This window comes from Ornithodoros turicata, chromosome 4, assembly GCF_037126465.1.
Source record: "Ornithodoros turicata isolate Travis chromosome 4, ASM3712646v1, whole genome shotgun sequence".
NCBI classification, from domain to species: Eukaryota; Metazoa; Arthropoda; class Arachnida; order Ixodida; family Argasidae; genus Ornithodoros; species Ornithodoros turicata.
Window position 1 is genome coordinate 7,409,904 of NC_088204.1, and position 20,168 is coordinate 7,430,071.

Genomic DNA, 20,168 nt, shown 5'->3' on the forward strand with positions numbered 1-20,168 from the left:
ACTCCTGACCCCCCTTCCGCGAAACTGGGTTGGCGAGCCTTTTTGTTCACAACAACACCTTTTACTGTTCTTAAACGGTTAGAGGTCACTTATCCGTCTGCCCAGCTATTCATTGTACACAGACATGTGGCACCATATCTCCTTTCCTCTTCCCTTTCTTTGTACAGCAGTGTCTATACTATATATACTTATGTGTGTCACCATTTCACTTTGTACCTGAGGAAGCGTGGACCTCCACGCGAAAGCTTGTACAAATTAAACTTAAACAAAAATCTTCAGTGTCGGCTTCTGTATTTTGTTTATGTGATCTACAGGACTTGACTCCCCTCTTCGTATACGCATCCAATATAGTATATGCTGAAAAGCACTCCCTAGGAGGACATTAGCAAAGTCCAAAGGCAATGTCTTAATTAACTTTCATTAATTAACTTTTTAATTATAAAAGCTACAAAGTTGTCCCAATGAGAACATCTGTTCCTTTCGGTCACCTGGTATCGTAGCCGTTTTCAGAGCAAAAATCCGTTCTATAGATCGCCCGCGAAAAATTCGTAAAGGAACGCAATTTTTTTCTCTATTTTGTTCATTACGCTTCTTAGAAGACGCGTCTTTCCTTCACCCCCAATGTGAGAGGGAGAAAGAGCACACTATCGCCTCTCGCGTCCTGGAAAAAGATTAAAAGGCAACAGAAAATGCCAGATAAGGCCAGAGGCCAAAGATAGGCCAGATAAGGCCAAAAGATAAGGCCAGTTCCGATAGAGTCACCCGATTCATTTGTTTTTGGTTTGTTTCCGCAAGTTAAAGCTCATCTTCGACGCATGAGGCGGCACTGTACTCCTTTCCCCTCTCACGTTGGGGATGAAGGAAATACGCGTCTGCGAAGATGCGCAATGAACAAAATAAAAAAAAAAATGGCGTTCCTTCACTAATTTTTTGCGGGCGATCTGTCGAACGGATTTTTGTTCTGAAAACGGCTACGATATCAGGTGAGCGAAAGGAACAGATGTTCTCATTGGGACAACTTTGTAGCTTTTATAATTGAAAAGTTAATTAATGAAAGTTAATTGAGACATTGCCTTTGGACTTTGCTAATGCCCTCCTAGGGAGTGCCCTTCAGCATATGCTATATTGCAATTGATTTCATCTTGGAAAAAGTGTGACATATATTTTTAAAAAATATGTTCACAGTTAGCTGGGACACCCTGCACATACCGTGCACAGAACAGAACAGAACTTTACCGCATAGCACGCTGGCCGGAGGCCAACCGTCATCTCGAATGACATCGTTCTTTTACCTGATTTGTTGAAAATGGGAGGCGTACGCTTTTTTTGTGACACTTATGCAGGGCAGCTATGATAACTGTCACAAAAAGGCGTACAAATCAGGTATGATAACAGTATCATTCTGGGCAATGGTTGGCCATCTGCGTGCTATGTGGTGAAGTTCTGTTTTAATAGTGCGCGGCACGTGCAGCATGTAGCCACACAAATGTGGGCGGACTCACTTTACGTGCAAATCTACTCCCAATTATTACTTGTATTATTGTTATTGGAATGCGGGTGCACATCAATGCAAATAAATGTATCTCGCATTAAAGGGGTACTAATGTGCAAAATTTCTACTGAAGATGGCGTTACCTTGACATCGACGCAAAAGGAACGAGATTCATAAGTGGCGTCGTCCGTGAGCTACACTCTTAGAAGTGAACTTCACCGCATAGCACGCTCCTAGCCAACCATTATCTCGAATGATATCGTTATCTACCCTGATTTGATGGAAACGGTAGGCGTACGCCTTTTCTGTGACAATTATGAACAGCATAAGTGTCACAAAAGAAGGCGTACGGCTCCCGTTTTCAACAAATCAGGGCAGATAACGATATCATTCGAGATTATGGTTGGCGCAGAGCGTGCTATGCGGTGAAGTTCATTTTTAAGAGTGTACGAGTGAGAGAAACCGCAATTCTTAAAAGAGCTAGAACTTCACCGCATAGCATTCTCCTCCCGAATTACATCGTTCTCTCCGTCGGCTGATCTGTTGAAAACGGGAGGCGTTACGTTAATTGTAACGAAAAGGCGTACGCCTCCCGTTTTCAGCAAATCAGCTGGGGAGAGAGAAAGATGTCATTCGCGATGATGGTTGGCTAGGAAAGTGCTGCCATGCGGTGAAGTTCTCTTTTAAGAGGATGCACGTTCCGCTTTCCCTCTCCCTCTGCTTCTCTGCCTCGGATTGGTGACGTCAAACGGTTCCCCGGGATGATTGGATAAATCATTTGAGGAGACCAATGAGAGCACGCTCCGCATCGTCGGCCATCTTGAGAAAGCAGAGTGAAAGGTTCTTCCTCTCATAAACGACTCCCCTTCCTTTTATCTTGGTGTCAGCGTAACGCCACCTGTCATTCCTTGAAGAGAACTTTTCACACTGTAGTGCCCCTTTAATTTGGCGTAAGCGTCACATATTCATGAACAACGTGTCACAAGCTCTTTGATAAACACGACTGAATTCCTTTTGTCTTCCAGCTTAACGTGTAAGTACGAATAATTGTTCGGCGTTGTCCGTGTGAAAGCCAGCTGTTGTACGTGATACCTTCACCACCCTTGATTTGTGGAAAGCGCGGGGCGTGCGCCTTTTTGTGTCAATAAGCGCAATTTCATAAGTGTCACAAAAAGGCGTACGCCTGCCATTTTCAACAAATCACACTCTATAAAAACAGAACTTCACCGCATTGCACGCTCTGCGCCAACCATTGCCACGAATGATATGGCTTCTGATTCGAAGAGACAGGGAAGTGTACGCCTTTTTGTGCCGATTTGGATATATGATAACTAACACGAAAATGTGTGCGCCCCCCTCTCTCTCTTGAAATCAGAAGCGATAACCCTATCATCCGTGGTAAATTGTTGGCACAGTGCGTGCTATGCGGTGAAGTTCTGTTTTTTGAGTGCAGGAGAAAGAACGATATCGCATCGCTAAAAGCAGAACTTCACCGCATAGCACGCTCTGCGCCAACCATCTCCCACGGATGATTAGGTTATCGCTTTTGATTCGAGGAGAGAGGGAGGCGTACGCCTTTTTGTGTTAATTATCATATATCCAAACTGACACAAAAAGGCGTAGGCCCCCCTCTCTCTTGGAATCAGGAGCGATAACGCTATCATCCGTGGTAAATGGTTGGCACAGGGCGTGCTATGCAGTGAAGTTCTGTTTCTACACTCTTAAAAATGTTTACCGCATAGCACGCTCCTAGCCAACCATAATCTCGAATGATATCGTTATCTGCCCTGATTTGTTTAAAACGAAAGGGGTACGCCTTTTATGTGACAATTATGATTCGCATAAGTGTCACAAAAAACGCGCACGCCTCCCGTTTTCAACCAATCAGGACAGACAACTATATCATTCGAGATTATGGTTGGCTAGGAGCGTGCTATGCGGTGAAGTTCATTTTTGAGAGTGTATAGTGTTCGGGATTATGGTTCGCTAGCTGCGTGCTGCACGGTGCAGATGACGCCGAATATGTGGCGCACCTGTGCACTTACGTGCTGTGCACTTTGCTTTCAGCCTCTGCAGGAGGGGGAACGTTCACCGTGTCGGAAGAAAGAGAACCACCCGCCAATCGTCGTGTAAAGAGAAGCACTGTCATCATCGCCTGTATGACCCTCGTCGTCTTATTGGTTGCCGCCATTGCCCTCCTTGTGGTTTACTACAAGCCACAAGGACATCAGGGACAAGGTACGTTCATGCAAGGACGGTTTCCGATGCGACTTGCAGTGAGACAGTGTACAAGTAGTTAATCTTCGCGAGCACCTTAGTTTCGCGAAGGGGCTATGAACTCTACCAAGCTATAGCCCGCCGACTGTGTAGGCTCCAGACGGCGATTTTAACTTGTTGGCTGTGACACCTTTTGCGAATTAGAGTATTATTAAAAGGGCACTAAAGATTACGCCATTACCTTGACGCCACAAATTGAAATAATTGAATTGAATTGAAAGAAACCGCAATCTTAAGCTTTCCCTCTCCTTCTCAAGAAGCGTGACAATTCGGAGAGGCCTCGGATTGGACTCCTGAAACGATCTAACGCGATTTATTGGACAAATCGTTTGAGGAGACCAATGGGAGACCGCACTGCACTGTCGGTCTTCTTGAAATGGAGAGGAAGAGGGAAAGGGTAAATTGCAGTTTCTTTCGCTCATAAATCATGAAAGACGCAGTCGACGAATCGCCGTAGTCAGCGGTATAGTCTACCAATGGCATGTGCTACTTGCTCGACCTGAATGTTTACGGATACACTTCATTTTGCAATATTCTGCCGTTTTTACAGCTGGCGTCTCGGCGAGTGAGTTCCCGCGCTTCTGCGACTGGCCGCGGGATGACGCTCCAGGCGCCGACAAGTGTTACCAGAAACTGGATTCGTTTGGCTACAAAGTCGTGTCCGGCAAAGTAGAAGACGATAAGCAGGATTCCGAAATCCAACTCAAATTCAGCACGGAGCTGGATACGCCCCCTGTCAGTGACGTCATTAGGAACGTCACCCTGAGTGTGACGAAGCTCAATAATAACACACTCCGCATCAAGGTTTGCTGGACGTCTTACTTCTAACTTGATCGCGTTTACTTTTAGCTAATACGTTGGTTCACTGTTGTTTGAACATCGTCGCTGATGTGCCACAGAACCGCATAGCTACATTTTGCATAAAAATAAATAACTTAACCTCACAAATAGCTTACTTCTCAGCTTACCTTTTCTGCCCGCGCATGTACCTCTAGAACTATACTCTAATGAAAAAAAAAAAAAAAAAATTGAGAATTTCAGTCACTTGGAGGACCAGATAGATTCTCGCGACCATTAGTGTCTTGCGGGATGAGATGCTGGAAGCCTATGCGAATTTTAGCGACATTTGCGTGAAGTTCACGGTTAGGGGACTATGATGGGGAGCAATTGTAATCTAGCGAACTGTAGGAACTGTAATTACCCCCAATTTCCCATTTTTCTTTGTTTTGTACCATATAGCTATCTCACATAATACATACTTCTCTAGATGTACGACAGCGACAACCAGCGCTACGAAGTCCCTGTACAAGACAATTTTACGCTCCTCGACGAACAACACAGCGCAGATAATCCCGCTTACACGGTCGAACAAGGTGTCACACCCAAGGGATATTTCTCCTTCACGGTCAAGCGAAAAGACAGCGAAACTATAATGTAATGGTGTTTTTTTTTTTTTTTTTTCACTCTCTCTGACGAGCCGATGCGACTCGTCAGATTCAAAGTGGACATATCATTCTAACGTGTGCGTGGATTCTTATCAGATTAGACACGTCCGTGGGGAACATGGTGCTGGCCGACCAGCTGCTACAATTCGTCACGAAGCTGGCGACGAAGAATGTGTACGGCTTCGGCGAGAACCCGCACGTCAGTTACAGGCACAAGTTTGATTCCACAACGTGGCCCATGTTCGCGAGGGACGAAGGGCCCGACGAGGTAAGTCACGTGATATGACGTCATACCACCGCTCGGTTTTCGTTGGTCCTCTTCTGACCGGTAAGCAGCAGTATACAGGAGGAACCGCTGAATCTATCGCCAATGGTTCGCTAGAACTGACGGTGCTCATTGCAGTGGAATCTGTCTCTTAGGTAATGGTTTCATTTTAGCAACGTCTGGTTTAATTGTAGTTCCTTGGCGTCCTAGTTGTTGCTAGTCTTTGTGGCAACATAGGGTAATAGTAGTTCTCAGCTGACCCTCCTGCTCATCGCTTTCAGCCCCCCAAGAACGTGTACGGAGTCCATCCATTCTGGATGTGCTTGGAGAAGGACGGCAAAGCTCACGGTGTATTGCTGCTCAACAGCAACGCGATGGGTAAGCTGAATTTTTATTGGAATATTCTACGTGATCGTAGCTCACACTAAGGCATATCTGGCACACCGCGAGCATGTGCGGGGGAAGTTGGCATGGATATAGTTTGGAAAAGAAGGCTGCGCCGAAAGTGCAGGACTACTCGTCGCTGATAGGCAGGTCGTTGAGAGCTGCACAAATCCTGAGCTGCGTTGGTACTGTTCACGCCTGCAATCTCCACTTTCGTCCATCTACACTCTTAAAAAAAAGGGTGTACTTTAACTCCTTTTTTGCCACATATATAACACTCTTTTGGAGAGTACAATTACGCTCAAAAGGGTGCCACCTCCCTCCCTCAAGGGAGTAACATAACACCTTCTCCCTGCCGGGGAATAATATTACTCTCCAGTAGGGAGAAAGGTGTTATGCTACTCCCTTGAGGGAGTGAGGAGACACCCTTTTTTAGCGTAATTGTACTCGCCAAAAGAGTGTTATATATGTGGCAAAAAAGGAGTTAAAGTACACCCTTTTTTTTAAGAGTGTAGGTATATCGGTGACGTCGTCACGTATCAACGCTATGCCAGCGTAGTCATGCAGGGTTACGAACTATCCGCTGAAACGGTAGCGATGGGATGATAGTATCAATGGTTGCGTTAAGTAGGCGCCCTTCTTTTGGCGAACTCAAATCATGAGTATGGCACACCCGGAGCGGCTACTAAACAGCGAAACGCAACTTTGGAGCCCTACACTGCTCGCTCCCTGATGCCGCTTCCGAGTCCACATTTCGAAGGTCCCGCCCTGCCGGCGCTCAACAGAAAGTACGTCACGGAAAATCTCGTTCACCAGACAAGCAGCAGACGCTGCTTCGAAGCCCCCACTTCAAAAGGGGTGCATGGGGAGCAGCTCGGAGTCTCGCACTCCCGGGTGCGCGAGTGGTACTTGTGTCTCGTTAAGTGAGTGGAGTCTGCAACACTCGCGCTCGACCGGGGCTACCCCCTCCTGGCGCAGATGCGTCTGACGAAATCAATCAATCAATAAATAACGGCTGTTGCGAACGTTCCTCCTCCGAAACGGACGACGCGGGAGCCAAGACGCATAACAAGAGAGAGGAACGGGTGCGGGGAGTCATCTCGCAGAGGGAGTCAAAAGCGACCCCTGACTCCTCCTCTCTCTCTTTTTTTTTTTTTTTCGTTTGAGTGTAGCTGCATAGGTACTTTTCTATACAGTTAGTACACTCTCGGTCATTTATCATATTTGTGTTCTTAAACGAAAGCGCTTTCTCTTTGTAGAGTACACCTTCCATCCTGACCAGATTCTACAGCTCGTTTCCATCGGTGGAATTTTGGACTTCTTTGTGTTCGTCGGCGACGGACCGAACCACGTCGTCGAGCTTTACACAGACGTATGTATCACCGCATATAAGCACCTGCGCTGCCATCAGCCACGAATGCTAACGCCGTTGCTTTATGTAACAGCTGATCGGGAAACCGTTTTTACCGCCTTACTGGGCACTGGGCTTCCAGCTTTCACGATACGGATACAACAGCGTGGCGAACTTGACCCAAGTGCTCGACCGCAACCACGCAGCGAATATACCTCAGGTATTTCTATTCAGACATATATACTTCAAAACTGCAAGCAGGCCTCGCGGTTGTCCCAACCACCACACCTACAGGGTGTCCCAGAAAACGTGTCATTGAATTATAATAAGAAAACTACACCACCTAAAGTCATGCGGTCAACGGTATTTGTTCTTACTGGGTTTTTGCCACCTCCTCGTGTGAATGTCGTGTAACGTAAGTTTAATTATGTAAATTTTTGCGAGCTTAAGTCGGGAATTTGCCTAGTAAAGGTCACTTTTCTACCCCACCAATGTGAAGAGCGTGTCTAATTTAGTCAAATTAATGATAATTGACAGGGATATTCAATAGCTATCCCATCGGAAAAAATAGCCGAACATCATGCTCTACGGAGGTCGCACGGAATAGCGCACGATGAATTTTTCACCGCAATCTTTGTCAGTCCGACGAAAGGAGGTTGGAAACCCAGCCCACCTCGGCATCGCAGAAAGAGATAACGCAGGCATGGCTTATCACGTCCGACTTTCGCTGGGATAATGCTTTCCCTCTCCCAATTTTAGGAACTGTTACTTTTTCTACTGTCACTCTGTGGGCTGGCTTCGGAACCTCCTTTCGTCGGACTGCGACCGATTGCGCTCAGAAAGACATCGCGCGTTATGGTCCGGTGCTCTGAAAAGCATGATATTCGGCGATTTTTTTCCGATGGGATTGCTCGTGAATATCACTGTCAATTATCATGAATTTGAATGAATTCGGCACGCTCTTCATATGTGTGTTGGTATCATTGGTGCGGTAAAAAAGTGATCTTCCCTTGGCAAATTTCTGAGTTCAGTTCGCAAATATTTGCATAAATAAACTTGGGGTACATGACATTAACTTTACAAGGTGGCAAAAACGTACTAAGAACAAATGCCGTTGACCGCATGATTCTAGGTGGCGTAGTTTTTTTATTATAATTCAATGACACGTTTTCTGGGACACCCTGTATATGCTGTACACAACATGGCGGCGGACACGAGCCCTGAGCTGGTAATTCTGCCATAGTATATACTTTACTACGACTATCATTACCTTATCAGGATGTGCAGCACATCGATATCGACTACATGCACGAGAGAATCGATTTCACCATAGACCCTGTCGATTTTGCTGGTCTGCAAGAGACGCTGTCGCGGTACACGGAGCGTGGACTGAAAATCGTCACAATTTTCGTGAGTATATTTTACTGTATTTAATGTTTTGCTTCGTTAAACAAATACTTCTCCTATGCAATCTCATAGGATCCAGCTATCATCGCTAATCGCAGTGGGTACGACACTTACAAGCGAGGCTTTCATCAGGATGTTTATATTAAATGGCCTAGCGACGTCACTAATGAGAACAGGAGCAATCCGTGGAACGATGAGGTTACAATGGACGTTATGTACGGACAGGTATAAGCTGCAGTTTAGTTATTTATCCCCCCCCCCGCCCCCTTTCGATGTATTGCTTTTCCAGTTTCGCGATATAGCCAGTAATAGCGTTTTCTGTAACGGCTTTTACGCAGGTGTGGCCGCCGGGACCAGTGGCGTTCCCGGACTTCTTCAAGGATTCAACCGGCGTCTGGTGGGAACAGGAAATTGCGTCGTTTCTTAAAAGTCTCACCTTCCACGCCATTTGGATAGTGAGTCGTACATTCGAGTTGACGCGCTTTTTTTTTTAATGTTTTTGTTTGGTGTTGGCAACAACTGTAATTGAGTTCTGGCCGTAGGTAAATTTAAAGTCTCAAAAGAGACAACGAAAGCAATAAGGTATCGAAAACCTGCGCAAATTTGGGCAGCATATTTTTGTACACATCTGTTACGTATGAATGTCGCTATCCATAAGTTTTTTTCAAAATTGCTGTAGTTGCATCCCTGAAGGGTCCGCAGCATTGTAAAAATAAATTTTCGAATTTTACATTATAATTTAGATTTTAAATTAATTAAATTAAATTAAACTCTAAATTTAAATTTTTGAATTTTAAATAAACAAATTTTCAGGACATGAACGAGCCAGCCGACTTCAGCACCAACATGTTCATTCCGACCTTGTGCAACAAGAAGCGCGCTGAAGATAACGAATGTTGGAGACTGCGCTGTCCAAAGAACAGATACGACGATCCACCTTATGCAACAGGTATTCATCCAGTGCTATACCGGATGTCTCAGTTAAATCCCCGGGCTAAATAATTCGCGAACGAGTGCACCAAGCGACTAGCTTTCTTTTTTACATGTATCTGTCGGATACCACTTACAGGCTGCGAACCGTGTGAATGAGTGGGAGGCGCTCATTATTTAAATAAAAATTTGAGTGAGTTTCGTGAACAAAAAAAAAAAAAAAAAGGTAAAGCAGGGTGCTGACAGCATTGAAATGGGTACTACACCTTTTTGGGACCTTCAGTGGACACCTTTCAGAGAAAAATCTGCCACCGAAGCGGGTCATTTGTTCCAGTAATTAAGTGGTTTCGGTGTATATATTTTGTCGCGGCTGCTCGCGGTGAAGCGAAAAAGGGCGTAATTTATTGTCGTAACGACATAATTCATTGGTGGATAAGGGACTGGAAGAGCGTGGAAGCGTGAGTACCTGCCGCGACAAAAATATGTAAAACAAAAACCAATTAATAACTGCAACAAATTTACCGCTTCGGTGGCAGATTTTTCTCTAAAAGGTGTCCACTGAAGGTCTCAAAAGGGGCAGTACCCATTTTAATGCCGACAGTACCTTGCTTTAGAAGTTGTGTTTTGACGAAACTCATTTACATTTTTATTTAAATAATGAGCGCCTCCCACTCATTCACACGGTGTGCAGCTTGTATAAGTGGTATAGGGGAGATACTTCTAAAAAAAAAACACACAAAAGAAAATCGGCCCGTTCGCGTCCGGGAATTTAACTGAAAGACCCTGTAGATCAGGTTGCGTCACGTTTGGTGTCGTTCAGCACCCACATTGTGTACACTTCCTGTCTCAGCGGCAGCCACCCAGTACGGCGAGAAGAACCGGTTGAGAGACAAAACGATCTGTATGGTCGGAGTGCAGGGAGACCGGAACCAGTACAGGCACTACGACGTACACAACCTTTACGGATGGAGCCAAGCTGTAGCCACACACAAGTACCACTTCTATACCTTTTCCTTAATGTGCTGCTTGCGACACACTTGTATGTAATCTCCAGCTTTGGCGTAACAATCTTCTATCGGCAGTGTCGTGCGCGAATGAGCTAACATCGCGTCTGAAAGGACGCCGTATAAAGTACCGTGCTTGTCTCGTCTCGTGCAGGGTGCCTCGATACTACTACACTCTTAGAAATGAGGGGGGGGGGGGGGTGTCGAGGTAGCTTGCCGTTGTTGGCCGCACTCAAGTGGGCATCGTCACGACTATAGCCAAAAAAAAGGAAAAGAAGGTGGGAGAAAGGGGAGTTGAGGGCTTCAAAGTGATGTAGAAGCAGGATGACCGGTACTGATGGGACAGAAGCACACTGTAGGTGAGTGGTGCACTAGAGTGGTCTCTCCGCTAGGCCCGTTGCTTGGAGAAAGCGCACGAGGCCGCGAGTTTTTGAAAGTCGTTCCGCACAAGAACCTTCGGGGAAGAGGACGTCCGTCAGTATACCAGGCCTGGCGTGGGGAAGATGGGTTTCCCGCATGGCATGGTATGCACGGCATTCTGTCAGGATATGCGCAATTGTCTCCGGATGATTACAGTGTCCGCAACTGGAGTCCTCCCTGGAGCCGATCTTGCACAGTTGCGAGTTCGTGAACGCAGATCCTGTGCGTAATCGGTGGAGCATTGTCTGCATACCACGGGGACGCCCATCCTTAGCAGTCCCGGCCGACACTGACAGGCTCATGGTCGTCAAACAGCTAGTTGAGGTGCGTCACCCTGGCATACAGGACATCATGCAGAATCACCGACCCTCTCTTAGAAATGAACTTCACCACATAGCACGCTGCTAGCCAACCATCATCCCGAATGACGACGTTCTCGCCCCTGATTTGTTGAGAACGAGAGGCGGAGCCTGTTCTGTGCCGTGCATAATGACACAAAATAGGCTCCGCCTCTCGTTTTCAACAAATCGGGGGCGAGAACGTTGTCATTCGGGATGATGACTGGCTAAGGGTGTGCTATGTGGTGAAGTTCATTTTTAAGAGTGTAGGGAGCTAGTATTACTAGGGTTTAGAAGCGGGGTAGTTGGTATGTTATCTTAGAGGCGTTACACCGTCCTGTTGTGTTGTCTATCTAGTATAGTCTCTCTGTCCCTTGATTTGCTCCTTGCTGCGTTTAAATGTGGTGTCTGCGAGGAATCCGGAATTCTGAAGTTAATGCGATATCCACGTAGAGATGCCTTCCAAGAAGAAAACATAAAAAAAAGTTTCGCAAAATGCGTTCGTCTTTTCCTCTTTTTTTGCAAAACATCAAAAACATCGAATTCGAAACCAACACCCGCTTCCGGTTGAAAGGGCCCTTCCCTGCTTCGCCTCTTCCGGTGACGTAACTGGCATTGCCGCCGAGATTCCCAATGGCTCAGCTAACGGCGTCGTCAGGCTGGTTGTAATCCGATACTATACCGAAAGCATGAACGGAGATGCTTGTAGCGACTGTTCGGCAACAGATTGCGAGTCGGAAGACCACGTTTTGTGACGGACAGCCTGACCCCAGTGACGTCGGTCCGCACACTGTTGCCTGAATTCGGCCAGGAGCGCGCAGCTGGCTGCAAAATCCGATTAAATTCATTTGCTAATGTTTCCGACTGCTTCAAGTCGAAATATTCCGGTTACACGTATCTCAGACACCCACTATTCCGATTGCACCTTCAGTTCAACTGCGTTTTTCGTCCGGACACCACTTTTAACCTCTAGGCGCTATTATTAGGCACCCTAGTCCCGTGCACTACACAGTGCCACCAATCGGGATGGGTACTTCGCGTCTTCTGCTTACATTGGCTGCACTGCCTCTTCCGTCTGCGGTCAAGCCGATTTTGGTACAGCTCCTTCGTACGTGACACCGCCGATAGGCGTCCGTTCTGTCACGAGCTGGAGATTACGGAAAAGTGTGTCGCAAGTAGTACGTAACCTTAGAGTGACTTTATTCGTACGCAATGTCTGCCCAGAGATGCCAGACCTCGATTTTAGCGGCTTTTTAGCCCTAAATGGAACATCTAAAGATAATTAGATTACGTGCAGTGGTACTAATGCATGCGTCTTGAACAGGGTCATTAACAACGTGTTCCCGGAGCGCTCTTTCGTCCTGTCAAGATCAACGTACGTATCTAGCGGCCGCTATGCTGGTCACTGGCTCGGAGACAACCTGAGTCGGTGGACCGACATGCATCGCTCCATTATCGGTGAGGAGAGGAGGGGAAACCTGACCTGACAGTGCTGAGCAGACAGTGATTTTTATTATAAACAGGCATGCTGGAATTTAACATGTTTGGTATTCCGTACGTAAGTTATGCTGATTTTTACTTCTTGTATCGTAGGACAGCCACATTACATTTGATGAGAGTGTGATGGACATACATGTGCACAACAATACTTAAAGGGGCTGTGAATCTAAATCCAAATATTACACAAAATGATGTTTGAAATGTAGATCTATTGGTGCAAAACATCTCCGTTGAAACCCTTTCACGCTGCGCTTCCGCGCCACGGGTTTATGACGCTTTGAATATGAGGAGATCCTTTCACTCTCGGCTCGCCTCCTCCTCGCCCGATCTCGGTATGACGTAGTGCCGAGCGCGCCACGGAAGTGCGGAGTTCCCGTTCTCATGACGACGCCTGTAAACAGGGCCGTGGCGAGCGCGGGGACGCGACGCGGCCAAGTGAAATGAGCGGAAGGGCTATGACGTAGAGCCATAGAGCAACCGGTCAAGGCGTCACTTCCCGCCGACTTCATGGAGCCGCCCGGCACCGTTTGGCGCCACGGTCGGTGGGGGCCTCAAAAATTAGAGATTTTTAAAACCCTGTAGCATAAAAAAATAATAGGAGGTGGGACTTTGAGTACGGAGTGCGTGGAGTAAGGCGAACAGACTCTGCCAGAGACTAAGGTCTATCCGTGTGCTTTCTCAACCCCTTTAAAGCAGCAATTTGAATGACAGTTATTTGTGGATTCCGCTGGTCGGTGTAGTGCAGAAAAAGTTGCACTGGCTCGAGCGTTACCTACATGTTATACACGGCCGCTTCAGTCCAACGTGCGTTGCGTTTCATTGGTACTTCCGTTCGCTTTTAGGCTGATCCCACACGGGCACACTACACTGCACTGCACGAAAACGACCAGCGGAATTCGCCATCGAAACCTTGTTTCATTTATCAATTGGCCCGACTGCCTCCTCGCTCTGCTGATTTTCCATCTTAGCCGATTTTGGTATAGCTCCTTCGTGCGTCACACCTCCGCCGTTCTGAACTCACCATGCAAAATAATTTCGATAAGCAGTGCCTCGCCACGGCGCAATGGACCTTTTTGCACAACCGCTTGCGCGCGTGCGATACCCCGCTGATTACCTTGGGCACGGGTGTGCCGGACAAGGTTATCTCTGTGTTCAATAGATGGCGCTGGATGGGGACGACAGGAGCGGGGACCACTGGGGTCACCGCGCGAACTCGTCGGCCCCACTCCGAGACCGGTTTTGGTCTTTTGCTGCCCACGTGGGTCTGTTTTGCGCACCGAGGATGGTTCGCTGGGGAGCCGTAGGGATACGACGTGAATGTGGAAGGTCCGCTTCATGTACAAAGACTGCCTTAAAAACTAGCAATGAGCGCGACGTTACCTCGGAGGCCCGGCCCGATCTCAAGGCGTGACGTAATCAGATTAGTGTGACGTATCATCAGCATAATGAGCACCCGCGATGTTTCATTGCCCACTGAAAATTCTCCTGTTACACGGGCGCGGCACGCCGCTACATGCGGCGTACTCTATACGTCACGGAGCGACGTCAACTTCACTCACTCACTTACGGGCACTCTGAAGGAGGAGAAGGGTTTCTTGAGGGTGTTCAGATCAAAGACTTCTCTCCGTCGCGCCAGAGGTCAGCTACGACCGTCGTTCTTGCGCAAGAGTGCACATAATTTGTTGCACGACCCACCGCAGTCAAAAAGGAAATATTTACGGAAGTAGCGTTCATTGCTCTTTTAAGTATGTGTACTATCGGTATTAACATCACTGACGTCACTAATTACTGTGGTTATGTTCGTTTATTCAACTCGCGCGACCCGCGGGTAGGAGTCGTGACGTATGAGAGTCATCGTACGTCATAGACTCCAGCGACACGCATCGAGAAGAGAGTCGCCGGGAGTCGACGAGTCTCGTGTACGTCTATAGTGTCGAATCCTCGAATTTTAGAACGGGAGTCGCTGCCACGGGGTATGACGTCACTATAGCCGCGTCGCGGCATTTTCGCCCATCAAGTGTCGACCTTCTCGACTCTCAAGCTGCTTGAGTCCGATAAACGAACACAGCCTATATAATATTGCTTTGCTTCGTGTGCATTCCGTTATGAACTCGAATGTCCACATTTGTAGCGTTCACATTTCAGGTGGGAGCTGATATCTGTGGCTTCTTCGGCGAGCCAACGCCTGAGCTCTGCACGCGGTGGATGCAGCTAGGAGCGTTTTACCCTTTTTCGCGAAATCACAATTTCATCGGCGATCCTGTAAGACATTTTCCAGCTTGGCTTAGTTTACGACGCGTGGGTTACTTTATATATATGTTCAACTCCAGAGTCAAGACCCGGCCAGTTTCGAGGCAGACATTCAAAACATCATGAGAGATGCTCTCAAAGTTCGCTATTCCCTGCTCCCGTACCTGTACACGTTATTTTACCACGCACACACCAGGGGCACTCCTGTCGTCCGAGCTCTGCTCAACGAGTAAGTGTCCTACTCTCAGGAACCACTACGTGTCATATAATTAAATGAGATCTACTCCCTCCTACCTTATACATGTTTTTTTTTTAAATGTCCTTTATATAATTTTTTTATAAGAAGCTATGAGAGCAGCATAGATGTCGTTTTTGCAGTCGAGTTCTACGGCCAGGCGGACATCCTCTGGAAGAAAGTAACTACAAGATGACTAATTAGTACCCAAAAATTAATTAATTAACTCTTTAACAAGGGAATGTCGAGCAAAAGCGAGATGACAGAACGGGAGACAATCCTCCTTGAAATCCACTCTATCTTTTTTAAGAACCAAGAAAAGAGCGCGTGCCGTGAAATATCCATGGCTGAATACGCTCTGCAAGTAGGTCACGCTTCCGCGCAGCTCCTCAGTTCCCCCTTTCCCTCAACCTCTGACGTAAGCTATCGCGGCACTTGACGGGACGCCACCGAGCGCAACAAACTGGAGACGGAGAGCCCACGTCGGTGGGTTCACGTGGGAAGGAAGCAACGAAGTAACCGAAACCACAACATCGAGCACGTTGGTTACTCCGCGCCGACCGGTGAGTGGAGGAACGCTGCCCACGTGATTTCTGCGCCCATTTCCCCCTCTCCTGCGCAGAAGTTCAAATTGCGGTATGCATACCGAAAAAGCGCGCCTGAGGAGCGCATCACCTTCGCCGACGGACGCCTATCTTGGCAGGAAAGCGAGCGGCACCTACTCCAATCATCTCCATCGCTCCAAATCACGTGGCCCTCTGACGTGAAGTGAGCGCTGTACTCCCCGCGTTCCCGGTCGCCGCGGTTTCGGTTTCGGCTCATTTGCATATCCAAATTCGGGGATGAATATTTTAACGCGCGTGCGTGTTTCAAGATTTGTTAAACATGAAATGGCTTGCAACTAGGAGCGTCTCTCAATCTACTATCTCGATTCTGCCCGAAATCCCAAAATAAAAAGTTAATTAATGAATATTAGGTAATTAGTCATCTTGTAGTTACACACTTCTTTGAGAGGACGTCAGCCTGGCCGTAGAACGCAACTGCAAAAACACATCTATGCTGCTCTTATAGCTTTTTATAAAAATTACTTAAAGGCAAAAAAAAAACATTGTTACCTAAACTAGTCAACTATATGAACTAAATACTATAACCATTACATGCACTTTTGTGTGACGTCAGCAGACTGAGGCTTTGATGAGCTAACCTTGTTTTCTGCCCGTATAAGGTTCCCGAAAGACGAAAAAACGTACGACATTGATAGGCAGTTCATGTGGGGAGGTTCCTTGTTAATTTCACCTATATTGGAAGAGGTGAGAAATGAGATATTACAACTGGAAACAGAGAAAGAGACGTGCTGCGGTCGTAACGTCTTTATGTATGTAACAGGGACAAAAGGAGATAACATATTACCTTCCTGAAGGCCGCTGGTATGACTTCTATTCGGTGAGTATACAATCACTTTTCTATTGAATCCCCGTTTTCACGGGAACCAAGGAAAATCGTATTATGCGGGAAGTCGCACGACGCGGGAAAGCGCTATAAGCGGGGAGTCAATCGTATATAATCGATAATCATCTTACACTGCTATTTTTCTACTCTCTTGCTTTTTTATTTTCTGCACACATCTGAGAATGGAACGTAACCAGAAGACTTGATGCCTGATATGCACTGTACTAAAAGCGCAAAAAACACCACACACAAGGCAACACAACACAGAGCTCTCATGTGCCCGATAATATGTTGGTGCCTGATCTAAATATGTGCACTGATCCGCCACTAATGCACGTCCCTCGAGTTCGTTACGTACATTTACGTATACTAACTCATTTAGTGTAGGTATATTCAACTCTTTTTGACAGGGTGAAATGCAACAGTCCAACGGAGCCGAATTCACGAAGAATAATTTAACTCTGGAAAGTCGGACGCCTCTGCACGTGCGCGCCGGTACAGTGTTACCAACGCAAAAAGCGGCCATCAACACCAAGGAAATGTACGCCTATACTTTACGCATTATTTGCCTCTTTACGGCATGCGTGACACTAAATCGGAAACAACCGTTACAGGGGAAGCTCCAATTTTTCCTTGCTCGTTTACGTCGATGAAAGCGGCGAAGCGACTGGCGACCTCTACTGGGACGATGGCGTTACTAAAGGTAAGAAAGACATATACCCTCGGTAGAATACACTGATGAATTGGAATAACCACGTCGGGTGCTTTTGGCGGACGCGCGTCACTTATATTACACCACGCTGGTGTACGACTGTCCTATTTGCTGTAAAACTACAAACTTGTAAAACCAGGAACATTGGCTCACATCGCAGTAAACAAGCCTTAAAAATGCAATTGGGGACAGCTGTGAGTTGGGATGAAGTTTAGCGACCCCTTTAATTCTTGTTGTCATCATTTCGAGTGTCTTTGTCATAACGCTAAAAAAATGCGACAAGGCCCGTTTAACAAAATGACAAAACTTTTTCAGACCCTGTTGTGAATGACGAGTACCTGTATTACACTTTTAAAGTTCAATCGGTAAGTACTTGCACATATATTCACGCTAACACTACAAATTCAGTTATAAATATTTGCTCGTAGAACACGTTGACCGTATCGACCGAACACGGTTCAGCCAAAACACCTCCGCCGAGCGTCAACAAAATCGTCCTGATGCAAGCTTCGGAGCCGAAGTCGGTCACCATCCCTGGCGTGCCGAAAGACAAAATTGCAATCCGGCTTCAAAGCCCTCACGTAAGCCAACCATTTTAATCGTTCACAAGTCTTACGCGGTTATCTTTCCATTTTGTCTTTACAGGTGGTTAACATTGAAATTGATGAAGGCTTATTGCTCGGCACAGACAGTAGCTCTGGTAAACTTGAAATTTCGTGGGCTGAACAACACTGAATAATGATAATTATAATAAAGATATATTTTGAGTAAGACTTACTGGTCTGTCTTATATAGTCCGGTGAGTGGCTGCCAGCTCGAAACACTTTGTTGCAGAATGATACCTAAAGGTGAAGTAATAAACATAAATATCATTCAATCAATCACACAAATGAAAAATAAAAAATCCAACTGGATGAGGGAGCACCCGGGATTGAACCGGGGACCTCTCGATCTGCAGTCGAATGCTCTACCACTGAGCTATACTCCCAGCGACGAGAAACGCTTCGAAATAAATGATGTTAACACTATGTCGTTTCACGCTTGTAATTTTTCATGTTATTCACTGTATAACTCGTCGTTAACAAACGTGTGGAAAATGTTGCACAAAAAAATGACGACTCTACAGTACGGATTCTTCCGTGTTCATATGCTGCTTTAAAACCAATATCCCGCTCACTTCTCGGCGGCAATATCAAAACCACCAAACAAGCACACGGTACTCAGTGTACAACAATCCCGCGTAATCACTTATAAGAATCGCAAATGTTCTTTTTTTTCTTTGCTACAATGTACCGGACTGCGTTCGCATTGAGAGATGGTTTTGAAACCCTGTCAGCTTTAGTAGACGACGGAGCGCGAAACAGCAGACGACACGCAGACGACGACGAAGCAGACGACAATCTGTCAACACAGCGCGTGCTTTAGCCTGGCCCAAAACGCAAAGCATGGAACGCAGCGTTTATGTGTGAGACGCATATAATCCAACGTGCTGAAGAACCAACATGATATTCCGCCTTGCAATCTTCTGCTGCCTTTCTCTCCAACAATTGCCTCCTGTACTTCCGGAGGAGGTAGTGCTGGTTAATACGACGAAAGCAGTGGAGGCAAGTGACGAAGTTCCCTATATCAGCAACGCCACTGCAGCAAAAGGGTTGAAGGACATCACGGAAGAAGGAAAAGCAAAAAGCGAAGACGCGACGCGAGCGGCAACGCACAGGGATGTAGACGCCGAAGAATATGTGAACGCGACGGTGGAGGACTATCCTGTTAACCAACCGAACCCCTCACCCGTGGTTCCACAAGTTCTAGTAAAGGAAGAAACAGCGCGACAGGATGAAACAACACCGGTTCAAGGTCCGGTTGGGACGAACGCTGACAACTCGACCACCACGACACGGATATCAACTGTCAAGTTGTCGACTGCTTCCGCGTTGTCGCGAACCGAAACCAAGCAGACGACATTATCGACGCCGACTGTTTCGAACACAAGCAGCAGGATAACCGCTAAAACAACGAGTGAGACCGTACCACCGAACGTTACTGCAGTTCAAATTGAACTGGGCAAGCTCACGATTCATCCTCTGCCACCCGTCATCGAGTACGACGATTCTTTAGAGCTCTTTTGCAGTATCGGTTACCACGACTCTGCCAGTATCGTCTGGACCCTCAACGACCAACCGCTGGAAGACATCGTCGCCCGCTCACATATATCGGGGAGGAAGGACTTCTTTGTGAAGTCACTGCGCATACAAGTCGACCATTTAGCGACATTGCCGTCCATCAAGAACAAATACGTGTTCGAATGTGTCGCAAGCGTTGATGGCAACCTCGCGAAAGACAAGGTCGAGATACAGTCTGCGTACCAGAACACTTGCGTCAACGACACGGACTGTGTGCGGAAAAACGCATACTGCCGGGACGGAAAATGTCACTGCGACGACTTGCATCCGGTGCAGCTGAATTCGTCGCACATAACGTGCAGGTCGGCCTCCCGTCTGGGCTGGCCGTGCAGCTACACCGAACAGTGCGTGTTTGCGGACTCCCGTTCTGAATGCGGCAACAAGGGGGAATGCACCTGCATCGAAGGCTACGACGCCAAACAGATTTTCAACTCCACACTGGCCTGCGTTTCGAGAAAAGGCGTTAATACGCCATGCCAGTCAGATAACGACTGCAACGAAGTCGGCGCCGTCTGTGCGTCCTCAGCGA

At 47.0% G+C, this 20,168-nt stretch overlaps 1 protein-coding gene and 1 non-coding gene across 3 annotated transcripts in view; one reads left to right on the forward strand and one right to left on the reverse strand.

Annotated features, from left to right (window-relative positions):
- LOC135390885 (maltase-glucoamylase-like) overlaps positions 1-18,232 on the forward strand; it is a 37,653-nt gene extending 19,421 nt beyond the window's left edge. The window contains exons 3-25 of one of the 2 annotated variants that reach the window (XM_064620843.1): positions 3,560-3,730; positions 4,320-4,573; positions 5,037-5,203; positions 5,311-5,482; positions 5,761-5,857; positions 7,123-7,235; positions 7,309-7,434; positions 8,493-8,624; positions 8,694-8,846; positions 8,960-9,076; positions 9,435-9,570; positions 10,402-10,543; positions 12,638-12,771; positions 12,837-12,871; positions 14,959-15,075; positions 15,144-15,292; positions 16,524-16,608; positions 16,685-16,741; positions 17,158-17,288; positions 17,362-17,450; positions 17,775-17,824; positions 17,888-18,040; positions 18,105-18,232. In XM_064620843.1, coding sequence (XP_064476913.1) covers positions 3,560-3,730; positions 4,320-4,573; positions 5,037-5,203; positions 5,311-5,482; positions 5,761-5,857; positions 7,123-7,235; positions 7,309-7,434; positions 8,493-8,624; positions 8,694-8,846; positions 8,960-9,076; positions 9,435-9,570; positions 10,402-10,543; positions 12,638-12,771; positions 12,837-12,871; positions 14,959-15,075; positions 15,144-15,292; positions 16,524-16,608; positions 16,685-16,741; positions 17,158-17,288; positions 17,362-17,450; positions 17,775-17,824; positions 17,888-18,040; positions 18,105-18,194 — 2,870 coding nt within the window. In that variant the 3' untranslated portion in view covers positions 18,195-18,232. Of the gene's footprint in view, positions 1-3,559; positions 3,731-4,319; positions 4,574-5,036; positions 5,204-5,310; positions 5,483-5,760; positions 5,858-7,122; positions 7,236-7,308; positions 7,435-8,492; positions 8,625-8,693; positions 8,847-8,959; positions 9,077-9,434; positions 9,571-10,401; positions 10,544-12,637; positions 12,772-12,836; positions 12,872-14,958; positions 15,076-15,143; positions 15,293-16,523; positions 16,609-16,684; positions 16,742-17,134; positions 17,289-17,361; positions 17,451-17,774; positions 17,825-17,887; positions 18,041-18,104 lie in introns of those variants that run through there. The other variant, XM_064620844.1, reaches the window with a different exon arrangement.
- A 143-nt stretch (positions 18,233-18,375) lies between these two features.
- Trnac-gca (transfer RNA cysteine (anticodon GCA)) lies at positions 18,376-18,447 on the reverse strand. Its single transcript has one exon. It is a non-coding gene; the product is annotated as a tRNA-Cys (tRNA).
- Positions 18,448-20,168: the final 1,721 nt, after the last annotated feature.